The following is a 13893-nucleotide window of genomic DNA, read 5'->3' on the forward strand; positions in this document are numbered from 1 at the left end:
TGGGGTTGCTGTTAGTACTCTAGTTCAGAAGAGAATTGCCTAGCATTTCGGTGCTGGACTGCCCTAGGGCAGGACAAAGACTGATATGTTTTGGATATTTCGCCTATGTGAAAGATAGTGAGCTAAAGAATCTGGGTAAGTCTCTCGTAAGCAGGACTAATGCCTGGCAGTGGGACTCCCACTACCCCCTTATTAATTTGCATATGTTCCTTTGGATGCAATTTGCAAGGCTGCTACTTGAAGTTCCATTCATACCTTTACTCAACATTACTGCCTAGATGCACACTCTAAAGCAGATTCGCATGTGGGACAAGCAGTATCAAAGCATCTATTTGCCGCTGTACCTTCTCACAACCCACCTCCTTTTCCAGGTACTGCTCGCTAATCTATGCATAGCATGTGATCTAAGCAGATCCACAAGCCTCAGAAGGCATACCTTACTCATCGGAATCGCATTTCTGATGTTGTATCTGCTTGGATTCACATGTGCTCCCCATCCTCCCCTCCTGGAGTTTGAAGGTGCATAGATGTTTCTATATGACTTTTCTACTTTCTTTCCTGTACTCACGCAAACACTTCATGCACCCTCATGTCCGAGACAAAGCAATCTGAGGGACCTCGATGTTTGAAGGACCATGTGTACAGTAGACGTCACACTAGGGATAGTATTAAACACAAACCAGGTTGAGATCCCTTTTTGAGTTTCAAAAACAAGTCATGCAATACTCTGCGACTAGCACTAGATGTTGGCCTATGCGTAGCATGTGCATCTAAGCAGAAATACGATTATGGTGAGTAATATACGCCATATGCTTGTTATACACTGTCAAGAGCGATGCAGGTTGCATTAGCTTTTTGACCCCACCCTTGTGCTGTACCAGGACTTAAGCACCCATAAATGAGATTCGTAGACTTGCTTCATAGTTTCCATGTTCTTATATCCTGCCTCGGGTACAGAATTCCTGTATTTACCTTTGCACAGCCTTATATGTTTTGATGGCTATTATTATTCGAGGAGAACCTGCGTTTCAGGGATCAATTGAATGTTATGCTAGTTCTTGTGTTTACATAATCCCACTGATATCTTCTTTATAGCCCCTAATCTCTTTTTGTACTTTTAACTTCATGGCAAGTCTGTATCCTTTGATGACTGCAAGTATAGCAACAAATATAAGTGAATTGTCGCCTCTGTAAAGCATGTAGAAGCTATGCCAATATTTCGTACTGGGTAGTTTAGAACTGTAAGAATTACTTTTTTGTAGTTTTGAGGAGTATAGATAAATGGGTCAGTTATATCTGCATCACCTAAAGTAGCTGTGGACAAACTGATGACGTCTGTGTGACGAAATAGGGGAGAGTTTCGGCTGTGCAGCAGAAGTCAATGTGCACAGGGAATTCATGGCCTATTTTCTTATTATAGTCTGGTACATATTGCTAGGATTTGATAGGGTGCTCTTCATTGATGACCACATTTTACTGACATCACCTAGCATTGATGATCCAATTGCATCCCTCATTATGTTTCCAAGTTGGTACGGCTCTTGGGAAGATTGGGTTTATACCATCTGTCACTTTCCTTTTCCGTTTTTGTGTTCTGACCGTACCTTTTACAGAGCCAACACTTGGCTTTGGCACTTCTGCAATTCATCTTGGTAACCCCCTCCCATATTCTCTTCCTGGTTCATCGGGAGGGACACATAAAAAGTTATCTGTTGGAGAAGCATCCACACTTCAATGTCATTCATGAGCAAATCTTGCATCAATCACACAACCTTGCCCTGACTATACTATATGATATGGCATTTATAACGCGCCTATACACGTGTTTCAAGGTGCGACAAGGCAAGGGAGGGGGAACAGGGGGAAGACCGAGACAACAATCTTACTAGGCCAGGTGACATTGAGATCGCGCAAGTGCAGGGGGAGGGGAAAGGGAAAAGTGCTGGGGGTGAGGGGGAGGGGCCAGTGTAGTACATGAGATCAACAGTAGAATAAATAGAAAACATTAGTAAAAGGTGCGGCCAGCTGGTGGCAAGTGCAAGGGTGAGTGCAGAACATCAGGTGTCAAGTGCAGGTGGTGGGCTGTAGGGATACAGAAAACAGTCCCCAAGTGTGGGGATTGCCAGGGAGGCAGTGCGGTGTGCGGTGTGCAACTGGCAGGGGAGGGGACCAGGGCTCGAGATCCGAGGGTGGCCAGGCGACCAGTGCAGTTTCAGTTACAGCCAGGAGTTCAGCAGGGGAGAGGAGGAGAGAAAGCAGAAGCAAAGAGGTGCTTCCGGAACCGAAGATGGTTCTCCTCAAGTCTCAGGGGGGGCAGGTTAGCTGTTCCAGAGGGAGGCCCCAGCCAAAGACGGAGATCTACCACCAACTAATTGCTTGGAGAAGTGACTGACCCTGAGGGAGTTGCAGGCGGATGAGCGAAGAGCTCGAGAAGGAAGATATTTAGGGAGAGAGAGTTGAAGGTATTGAGGCCCCAGTAGGCCTTGTGGACAATGCACAGGGTCTTGAACTTAATCCTTGCAGTCACTGGGAGCCAATGCAGAGATTTCAGTCCTGGAGAGATACGATCCCTGGGCTTGAGACCAAGGACAAGTCTGGCAGTCCTGTTCTGGATGTGTTGCAGAGGGCAGAGAGTAGAAACAGGCAGATTTAAAAAGAGGCTGTGAGGAGAGAAGGAGAGTGTTGTGTCGAAGATGACCCTGAGGTTTTTAGCCTCACAGGGCCAAGAGAGGCTGGCCAGAGAGTGACAGGAAAGGAGGGTGCAGCTGTGCCGATGAGGAGAATCTCAGTCTTACTGGCATTAAGGCAGAGAACATTGGCGCACACCACTCCTGGATAGCATACAGACAGTCAGAGATGAGAGAAGGAGAAGAGGTGGCAGAGGGAATCCTGAAAATGAGCTGAGTGTCATCCGCATAGCACTGAAAGTTGGGGCAGAGGGCAGCAATGCGGTGGGCAAGAAGTGCCAGGTATTGGTTGAAAAGCCAGGGAGAGAGGTTAGACCCGTGGGGAACACCACAGGTAGGGAGTGAGAAAGGAAGGAACCAAATTGGACCTGGGAGGGTCGATCGGAAAGGAAAGAGGTCAGCCAAGCCAGGGCCTAATCGATGATACCCAGGATGCCATGGTTGACCGTGTCAAAGGCAGAAGAGAGATTACGTAAGATGAGGACACTGGGGTGTTGGAATCAAGGTTGGAGAGCAGGCCTTCACGGATGTTCAGGAGAGCAGTTTCCGTGCTTCTGGCGGCTCTGAAGCCAGACTGATGGTCATGGAGACAGCCAACAGATTCAGTGTGAAGATTAAGCTGGGAGATGGCCAGCCTTTCCAGTAGTTTGGCCAGGAAAGGAATGATGGACGATAGTTAGCTGAGCAGGATGGATCAGCAGAGGGTTTCTTAAGAGGGTGCACAAGGGAGTGCTTCAGGGGGGAAGGGAAGACTCCAGTGGCGAAGGAGTGGTTGCAGAAGTCAGCCAGAGCAGGGGCCAAGGTGTCAATATGGTCCTTTATGGTTTTGCAGGAACAGGGGTGGACCTGTTTTGACGAGACTTTCATAGATCCGACTTGTCTAAAAACCTCGTCCGGGGAGAGGAAAGGAACAGAAGGAGGGAGGAGAGGTTGCCTATAGTAACACGCTAACTGTGCACTAGAAAAAGCCATGATGTTCCTTTCCAGTTGTTTGTCTGTCTGTTTCTGTCCTAATCACTCTCATCTGTTCTTCTCAACTTTTCCGTTTTCTCTGTTCCCCATAGATCATAGTCTGCTTTACTCCGGAATTACTGCAGACGCGAGTGTCCAAACTCTGTTATTTGACAGTCTATGCTAAACATTTTTCTCCCAGAATTCAGTGTCTGCGCTCTTTTTTTCTCGCAGTTGCTGTTAAAAACGTTGCCACTTGTACTACAATTCCCAGAATGCAGTGTCTAGACTCTCCTTCTCTTGCACTATTTGTTTAACTCTTTCATACTTTGACTAAATTTCTCAACATGCAGTGCGTGGCCCAACCCTTGCACTTGTACCTCCCAGGGAGCTAGTGTCCTTGTTCTACTTGTTTTTTTACCTTGTTCTTCTTTTGTGGTTTTCCTGCTAAATCCAACATCAGTGACTTATCTGGCTTCTCACAGCACATGGCTGTGCTCTCTCAATATCAGTCACATCTCCCCAGCTATCGCAGGCTCTCGCTCCAGGTCGCATCATCAGTGTCTCTTATGGCCTCCAACAATGCCCTCTTCCGGGCTCGCTTCAAGGGTCATGCTGTTGCCTCCAGGCCTCTTAACCCTCCAACAAACTGGGTTTTCTGATCGCAGTCTTCGGCCTGGGTCCAACTCCACCAAAGAGTGCCTCCACCTCAAATCACTATGGGTCTACACTCTTTCAAGCTTCTCCAGCTATTGCCCCTGTGTTGTATTTTCTAGGTCTTCCCAGCATCATCCACCAATGCACAGTTTATTAGATTTTGCGAGGTCCAAGTGGGGTTTGTGAATGAATACTGCGTCTACTCTGAAATTCCTCAAACTGGTTATGCACTCTTTTCCTCTACACAGTTCCTGCAATGCCGTTCACGTTACACACAATCAAATGTGCTGACTACATGCATAAGGCTACACTCTTCAAGATAAGCCCCAGATCTAGTAAATACATTATCCTTTGCCTGCAGTGTGACCCAGGCCTTGGTAAACAGACATTTAACCAATTTGTTCCTCACGTTTATTGAACATAAGCACTCTTGTTTTTGAACCCATTGAATGGAGCACAGCAACCTAGGGATTGCATCCAAAGAAATACACATCCAGTAAGACAAGAAACATGTGTGTATTTCCTAGATCTTGTTATAATGTTGAGGTAAATATGTACTTATCAGTAGAGCAGCAACAAGCACTCAACAGACCAATCCCATATGGTGCATACTGGAGTGTCAGGGGGAATTCAGCAGTGCGCGCCTTCCTTCCAGAAGTCCTGTATTCTTCATGGACCCAAAATAAATATAGGGTTTCTCGAATCAGAACTCACGGGTGTATGCTTAAAGAAGTGGTAGGCAAAGTTGCAGGTGTCATGGACTCTTGTCCCTGTGAGGTGCTTGGTGTACCTTTCTCGATTTGGCGTTTGGGTGAGCATGATCACCTTTGGAGTCTAATCAGGCTATTACATTCCAGCAGTCTCTTGCAATTCTGTTTTCTGGTTGTTCTCCATTTTTGGCAGGTGGCATTTGGTCTGGTGAGGTTACAGTCTGTCACACATACATACACCAGCAGAAGAGGGCGTTCTTCTTAGGTGGCTCCATGGAGCTCATCTTGCGGTATGATATCATGCTGTCGCACGTCTAGCCAGTTGTTCTTGGAGCTTTTGGAATACGCCATATTTGTGATAAAGGAGGTGGGCACCCGAGAGAAACTTCAAGTAGATGCAGTTGGGTGTAACTATAGGGGCCCATTACTTATCGTTCTGCCCAGGTGGCCACCACAGAAAGTCAATTTAGAGTCTGATTCCCACTTCATAATTCTGCACCTCGCCTCCGGCCCTCTATGCTCATGTTATTTCTTCAGTGTTTTAGCAGTTCAGGTGTTTGCGCTTGCTAATCCTGAGCCTTGCCCCTTTGGCTCGGTTTGGAATCTGGCTGCACAGCCCCAGAATAAGCTCAGTTAATGGGATTTTGTGAGACTTTGAAGAGAAGGTGTGCCCTTATAAAAAGAAATAAACTAGCGTGCCAATGATTGCATTACACTTCACCTCTGTACATATGAACCAACATTTTATTACCGGGCATTGCTTTAGCCCAAGTAGCCTAAACAAGCCCCAAAAAACCCAACCCGCGTGCTCCGATCATTTCCTGCACAAATGGTTTTTGAGTAGCCCAATCTGGCAACGCTAGTTGCTTCAACCAGTAACTCTGCCCGAGTCTGACTTTACGGGTGGAGGCCTTTTGCCAGGCTGTTGTGAGTGGGACTAGTCAGAGGAGGTTTTTGCAGGTCATATGCAGCCACTTAAAATGCATTTTCTGCACATTTCAGAATCCTCCTCTTGGCTTTTATGTTATGTTGGCCATGTAGACCTGTATTGCCTAAGGGTTGCATCTGGAATGGTGCAGGATTCACCCCACAATGAGTTTGTTATAACATTTGCTGTTAAGGTATTGGTCGTTTTTGATGAAATGGCCGCAGAGCCACTGTGGTGCCACCGTCTTTGTATTTCTTTTTGACCCTGGTAGTTGCTTTCTTGAAAAACATGAAGGTAGGGCTTCCCAGACTAGGAGCCTTTACCAAATGGCGTTGTATTCCACTACATGGGCTGGATGTTTTACCCCTTTTTCTTCCCATTCTGTACACTTCATAAGTGCTCTGTTGTGCTGTTGCATTCTTGCCTTTTCAGCACACTGGAGAGTGGCACCAGACCTCAATTTGTCTTTGATCCTTTCTGGATCGCCCATTTCTGCTTGTTTCAGAGCTGTATAAAGGCATCCAGCATCCTCAATTTCCATGTGGGCACTAGTTACAGTGACCCCATAGGGACGTCCTTCACCCATCTCCTCAACTCCACAGGGATTGCAGCCTTGATGGACCATGTGAGTCTTCATGTGGCCCACCAATCTCTTCTGTCTACAGTTCACCGGAGAGTCCTGGTGGCACCAGCATCATGCTGGCAGAGTCTTCCTTGCCATTTACATTTCGGGCCACACAGCCCCTCACTTTACTCCCATTGTGATCCTCTCTTCATATCCGGTCTCTGGAAGGGAGCTCTCCTACATTGCTACCAGTGGGTCGGGCTCCAGCCTATTCACGATAAATATCATCAGGGTCTATCATCTGTACTGAAAAGCACTTTTGTTAATCATGAGGATTTAGGCTGCATGGTTTTAAAGGGATCTACGTTATCCCTGGCTGAGGCGATGGCTAGTGTATTCCAAATAGGATTCGATATATGGAAAATCTTTTATGTGCCTGTTACGAATGTGCTGTCAGATAATCCAGATGAGTGTGGTTCTAAAACCAGATTGTAGGGGATTTCCATTTTAAGTGATCTGTCCGAGGTAAGGCATCCATAACAGAGTCTGTAGGTTTTTATTGACAAACAAAGGGTCAATCATACGGCGATCTTAGTGGCTCCATTTGTGCGCTCTTTTACTCACACCAAGTGAATCGTGGTGCTTCTGTGGGTATTTTGGTATTGGTTTTTCTACAATATCAAATATTAAAGATTTCTGTTCTGTTTCAGTTTGCAAAGACATATAGGCTGTTTAGCAGATAGGGCAGCACGTTTCGCAGGCAGGTATATTAAAGTGTGTGACAAATCTAGAGAGATCGATCACCTCTCTCCAAGGGGTAGCACACCCACTTTTGACTAGGGAGGTGAGCCTGCTATGCTTAACAGCCCCTATGGGCAGGGGCGGACTGGGAACCAAAAGAGGCCCTGGAAATAATTTTTAAAGTTGCCCCATATTACAAGTTTTCAGCAAACTCAACCCTTTTCTTATGAAAACATTTGGAAATAAAATAGGTTTCAACAGAAAAGAGGCCCATGGTGCAGAGGCCCACCGGGAAATCTCCAGAGTTCCCTATAGACCAATCCACCCCTGCCCTTGGGACAGGGTAGGTTGGATCCCTCTGGAGGTGACCCCCTATCCCCCTTAGTGGACATAGAACCCAATACGGATTTGGGTCACCACACCTCCCCCTCTTACGAACACTTTTGTGGGGTATCTAGGGACCGGTGTTTACCATGATCTTATACACCCTTCAATAATAGCTGACTTGGCTTCTGACCTTACCTGTGCCCAATCTTATTTGAACACTAAAGAGAAGCAAATAAAACATCCCCCAGGTGGAGCTTCCCTGGGACAACCAATCACAGGAGACATTCACCAGGAACCGCAGAGTTTAACTGTGCAAAGGCAATCTAAGGAGGTATGGCTGGGAAGAAAGAAGGAATGCCAGTGTCAGCGTGACCTAGTGGGACACGCACCAGGAGAGTGCAGAAGGATACAACCACCAGCCGACCAGAGCAACCCTGCAAGGCTGTAAGAGCAAGAGAGCAGACCCTAGACCTCGGACGGAAGAATCGGAGCACCGATGAGAAGTTGCGTAAGCAACTCTGTTGAGACCAAGCAGCGAGAATGAGGAAGTCGAGCCTGAACCACCTATTGGGAAGCCCAGTTGAAGAGTTGCATAATCGGCTCTGCCATGAGCAGACCCTGTCCCATAGGCCTCTCGAGGGGCACCACTCGAAACAGTCAGGTATGTAGTGGCTGATCGGGAGAGGGGGTGGGTGGAAAAGAGTGAAAGGAAGAGAACAGCCCAGAGTGGGGAAAATGGGAGAAACCCCCAGAGTGGGGAGGAACAAAGAAAACCCTAGAGTGGGGGGTGAGCAAGTGAAGCAACCCAGAGTGGGGGGTGAGCAAGTGAAGCTACCCAGAGTGGGGAGTGAGCAAGTGAAGCAACCCAGAGTGGGGAGTGAGCAAGTGAAGCAACCCAGAGTGGGGAGTGAGCAAGTGAAGCAACCCAGAGTGGGGAGTGAGTAAGTGAAGCAACCCGAAGTGGGGAGTGAGCAAGTGAAGCAACCTGGAGTGAGCAAGTGAAGCAACCCAGAGTGGGGAGTGAGCAAGAGAAGCAACCCGAAGTGGGGAGTGAGCAAGAGAAGCACCCCAGAGTGAAGAGTGAGCAGGAGAAGCACCCCAGAGTGAAGAGTGAGCAAGAGAAGCACCCTAGAGTGGGGATTGAGCAAGAGAAACACCCAGCATGAGGAGTGAGCAAGAGAAACACCCAGCGTGAGGAGTGAGCAAGAGAAGCACCCCAAAATGAAGAGTGAGCAAGAGAAGCACCCCAGAGTGAAGAGTGAGCAAGAGAAGCACCCCAGAGTGAAGAGTGAGCAAGAGAAGCACCCCAGAGTGGGGAGTGAGCAAGAGAAACACTGCAGAGTGGGAAGTGAAAAAAAGAGAAATACCCCAGAGTTGGGAGAAACAGAGAGAACCCCAGAGTTAGGAGAAACAGAGAAAACTGTGTAGTAGGGAGTGAGAAAGAGAACCGCCCCCAGAATGGGGAAAACCCCAGAGTGGGAAAGAGACTGAGAAAACCTCTGAATGAACAGCAAGTAAGACTGATGGAATTGCAGACAGGAAGTGTCTCAATCAAACTAGAAAGAGACGGAGAGAGACTTGGCAGTGGAACCTCTTGACAACAGTCCAGACCACCAAGAATGATATACTCTGAACTGGAACTATGATTGCAGGCCCTCTCTAAAGAGGGGATACAATTGGGGATCAGAAGCCGCAGCCTCCTCCCCAACCCAAAACCGCAAGGTCTTGTGTTTGTTGTTTTCTTTTGAAGACAGGGAAGTCGTGTTATTTTGTTTCGACATCCTGACGAGCACCCTTGTGACTTTCTTTTGTAGAATGGGGCTTAAGTTTAGGGAGCAATGTATGTTTGGTTTCAAGACAATAAAGAACTCGGAGACCAACTGCCTAGTAGTCCAGCTTCTGTTTCTGACCTGCCACATGTGCTATTAAAATAATCATTTGTAGATGGAGTTTATTGAACTTGTATAGTTTTAAAATCAGGATATTGGAAGAGGTGCTAATGTATGGGGAGGCTAGTGGGATAATGACCTACAAGCATTCCATTCATTTCTAGCAATCTCTAGCACCAAAGTTTTCTCCTGCTGTTGGAAGAACTTTCAAATGGTGGTGACCTCAAACATTACAGTGAGTGCCATTTTTTATTTTGGAAAATTGCTAGGAGTTAATTTGTTGGAATCCCGTATTTTTGTTTGAAAGTATTGCTTTTTTGCCATTGAGTGCATGCTTTCATTAACTATATGTTTCCCTTTCTGCTGTCGTTAAAAGGTGGTTTCCGGCTCGGAATGGGGCAACATGCTGCTTTGGGAAGGAGGCCTCATCAAGGTGGAGTTCTGTCGGAAAGGGCGCAAGCCCTGCCACATTGGAAATATTAACCAGTTTGTGCTGGATGAAGGGGAGCTTTTTTCAATTGGAGCAGATGGATATGTCAGGGTGAGTATCAAGGACAATGACTCCCCTTGCATGTGCCCCAAGGGGGATACCTGTGCTTACTTTAACATTGGAAGGCCTTTGGTTTTGGATTGATTTTGTCTCAAGTGGAACATGAGATATCAGCTAATCAGTATTTTTTAGAGGCATTTTCTTTTTGTTCACATTGTGTTATCCAAGTAAAACCATTGTAAATGGTCACATCTGAATAGTAACTAAAGATGTGACATTGATTTTTTAAGGACTTTCCCGTATGTGAATCAATTGTTTGAATAAGCAGGTTTTGTGCAGTTCAGATGTTTTTCACTCCATAATCTGGGTATCTTACCGTGCGATTTAAAGATTTTACTGTATGTAGACAAGCAAAGGCTTTTGGTCTGGTGGCTCCTTACACAGAATAAACATATGGTGTCTGCACAATTCAAGCCCATCTCTGGTCCCTTATCCAATGCTGGGAAAGAGTCAACCTTATGCCAACCAAAGCCTTACGATGATTCTAGCAGATGAAGATTTATCTGTTGGTCACTATTACCGCAGTACACCACTAACTATCCTGCCCTGCTTGGTGCACTCGGCCTACGGGGGCACATGGCATCTATTTTCTGTTTGAATAATGCCCTAGCATTGGAAGTGAAAATCGTACAAGAATGTAATGCTTTAATTTTCTTGAGCACACATATGTTGGTTCTTTGAAATAATTAATCTTTGAAACTATGAACATGTAGCAAAATGGAGCAGATTTTCATTCTTAAGAGGCCAAAACATTATCCTGTAAGAACGGAGTAGGTGTTAGAGGCTTGTGGGTCTATGTTTTGTTTTGGGACACTGGGGGTGTTTGCAGATGTTGCAGCTGGGATGTTTTTGTTCTAGAATTGAACAGCTGCGGGGTACCTATGACCAGAAATTGGGCCTTTCATTCTAATTCTATCTGTGAAATAGGCCTTCGCCCGGCTTGAATTCCTTGCCTAACTATCTGTATATCAGGAAACAACACAAGCCCTGGCTGTGGTTCTCAGCATTTGGGGACAGTTCTGTCAAGTGGATTTTTGGCTACATTTTGCTCTTTTTTGAAAGTCTAGTTTGATATTTTGATATTGTAATTTACTACGGAAGTTCCCAAATCTACGTATTACTTCTTTTATCTTGCTGCTCGGTGCGCTGGTACACCACGGTGAACTGTTCGCCCCTTATGAATTTTATATTAAATTGATGGGGCTAGACTAGTGTTTGCCGCAGGTGAAAATATTTCCGAAGTCTCCGAAAACACAGTAGATATCTAAAGTATATGGCAATTGTATGTTTTTCCAGATTAAAAAAGGGGGCATTCCCATATCAAGTCCAGTTTGTCTCTGGTTTCTGCAACTGTCTGTCATAATTAACGTTGTGAAAAACAGTTATAAAGAGAGAACCTTATTGTGGAAAAAAGAAAATCCCACATTTGCCCCCAAACTACCTCTCAACAAATTAAACCATGAGACATATTTTTAGTCTGAGAAAGGGGCACATTTTTAACGTAAACACAAATTATTCATTTCATTTTAAATTTTATATATCACACCTCAGGTCCTACCAGGGATTGGTCACTGAACAAGAATAAAAGCAATTGTATGAATACAAGTACTGCAACATCTGGATGTAAGATGTACAAGTCAAATTCCCAATAAATAGATAATAAAGATAGGAGTACAAATGGGACAGTACAGCTATGAAGCGGTCAATAACCATCCTTAGTCTCCATTGCTTTTTGCAGTTGCAGTAAAGCTTCTGACAGCAGTGTTTACGCAAGATGAACAACAGATTAATGGCATTATTTTTGGTGAAAATACATTTACAATTATTTAAATTTAGATAACCTTTTAGAGTTTTAACTGGAGAATTCCAGTCTGAGGCTTTTGGGGTGATGCAGCTGTGTTCAAGATTGTTGGACCGCAAAATGTCCAGTCTCAAGCTCTTGTTTTACATGGTGTTTAATTCCCCAAATAGGCAGTGGCTGGATTTGTTAATCTGTGCATCGAAATAATCGGAACTATTCATGAGCTGCTAATGCACAATGTAAAAACACATGTAGACTAAATTATTAGAAATTATAAGATTATAAAAACCTTATGATGAAATTGTCAGAAATGATAAGGTTATAAAAACCTTATTATTATTGATAATTTAGTGCACATGTGTTTTTACATCGTGCATTTGCAGCTCATGAATAGTTCAGATTATTCCAATCCACAGATGAACACATGTTTAAGCAAATTTGAATTTTTCCTGTTTGGAAATATTTTCATTATGAAAAAGAGTTTGATCTCTAATTATTTATATTTGTTGTATGATTCCTCTTCCACCCAGAAAAGGAACAGTATGTGCAATTGATCAAACATTTCAATGTGCTGCTCACACAGTCCAGGATGGGAAGACAAGATACGTGCATGCATTTTGTGAGAGCACATTTACAAATAAGCCATTTTTCTTATACCTAATTTATAACAAGGAATATATTATTCTCTAAAGTTTCAAATGACAAAAGTGACTTTAAACACTGTTAACAGCAAAATTGTCATTTAATACCACTTCAAGATCAAAATTATTTATTCAATGCCTTTTGGGATTTTACATAAGGTAGCCCATGCAATTAAAATGAGTTGCAATACAGGAAGAGGGATACGTCGAATGCAGCTCAGTGTCTTTCGGTATATTGCCATCATCAGGAGCCAATGTACTGATATTAGTTACAAAGTTCGTCCCCGCGTAGCAGGCAAGGATGCTCTCTGGAAATGCTTCTGTCACTTTCTAGACTTACTACATTGTGTGGAGCCTTTCGAAGCAAATTGGTGTAAGAATTAGGTCTGACGCGAATATATCACTTATTCCAGGTCCTATATCCCCTCACACAACTCCGTAACAGTTGAATCTTAGAAAATATGGACACGGGGTAGGGAAGAAGATTTGCTTCTTCATTAGGATGATACCTTTTGAGGGAATGCAAAGCTGTGCTGGAGAAATTGAGTTTAAGGGCATTTTTTAAATAAAAATAATTGTATGGTTTAAAGTTCTAAAAACTGAAAAAGCTTAAAAAAAATGAAACAAGGAAATCACAGACAGTAAAGAATGTGTATGCACCTTGATCAGGAAAAACCTGCCTATTGCTAAAATGTGTTGTGAAAAAGACAAGTAGGGTACAAATGTGTGTGTTAATCTGATGATTCAAAATTTTAATTACTGTATCTGTAATATATATGCCCCTAATGGAGGGGATTGTGCTTTTTTTTTTTTTACACTTGCCCAATTGCTACAAAAGGTTAATGAAAGGAATGTTATAGTGGGGGGTGATTCTAATGTCATACTGTACCCTTTGTTGGATAAGAATGGGGGGAATTTGCACAATGACAGCAAGTCCAAAAGAGAAGCCTTAAAGAAGCTAATGATAGAGTGGAGTTTCTCAGATGTCTGGAGATTACACAATCCCCTTCACAGACAGTACTCATTTTTCTCTGCAAGACATAACATTTATTCTCAAATTGATCTGTTTGTGACGACTGGTCTATGCACTCAATGTTTCAACGGAGTAGACATCAAAGGTATAACGATCTCAGATCATGCTCCCATATCGCTGGAACTGAAATTGACTTATCCAATGCCTAAAACCAATACTTGGAGTCTGAATGAGACTCTCCTGGATGACAATTACATAGTCGATAAGATAGTGAAGGAACCGAGGTTTTTTGTGGCAGAGAATTGGACAGGAAAAGTGAAGGTTGAATATGTGTGGGAGGCATTTAAGGCCTATTTAAGAGGAATGCTAATAGGACTCTCGAGTCAAAAGAAAATCATGAAAGACAATGAGATTCAAAATCTAAATGAAGAAATCGAGGTTCTAGAATGACAAAATATGCAAATATTCTCAAA

The 13893-nt window shown here is 44.2% G+C and overlaps 1 protein-coding gene across 3 annotated transcripts in view; it reads left to right on the top strand.

The window, feature by feature from the left end:
• CFAP44 (cilia and flagella associated protein 44) overlaps nt 1-13893 on the top strand; it is a 1393686-nt gene that overhangs the window by 596815 nt on the left and 782978 nt on the right. For all 3 annotated transcript variants that reach the window (XM_069635797.1, XM_069635796.1, XM_069635798.1), the window contains one exon: nt 9832-9996. In XM_069635797.1, the coding sequence (XP_069491898.1) occupies nt 9832-9996 (165 nt within the window). The remainder of the gene's footprint in view (nt 1-9831; nt 9997-13893) is intronic.

The sequence above is a fragment of the Ambystoma mexicanum genome, chromosome 7p (genome assembly GCF_040938575.1).
Source record: "Ambystoma mexicanum isolate Mex_15411 chromosome 7p, UKY_AmexF1_1, whole genome shotgun sequence".
Classification (NCBI taxonomy): Eukaryota; Metazoa; Chordata; class Amphibia; order Caudata; family Ambystomatidae; genus Ambystoma; species Ambystoma mexicanum.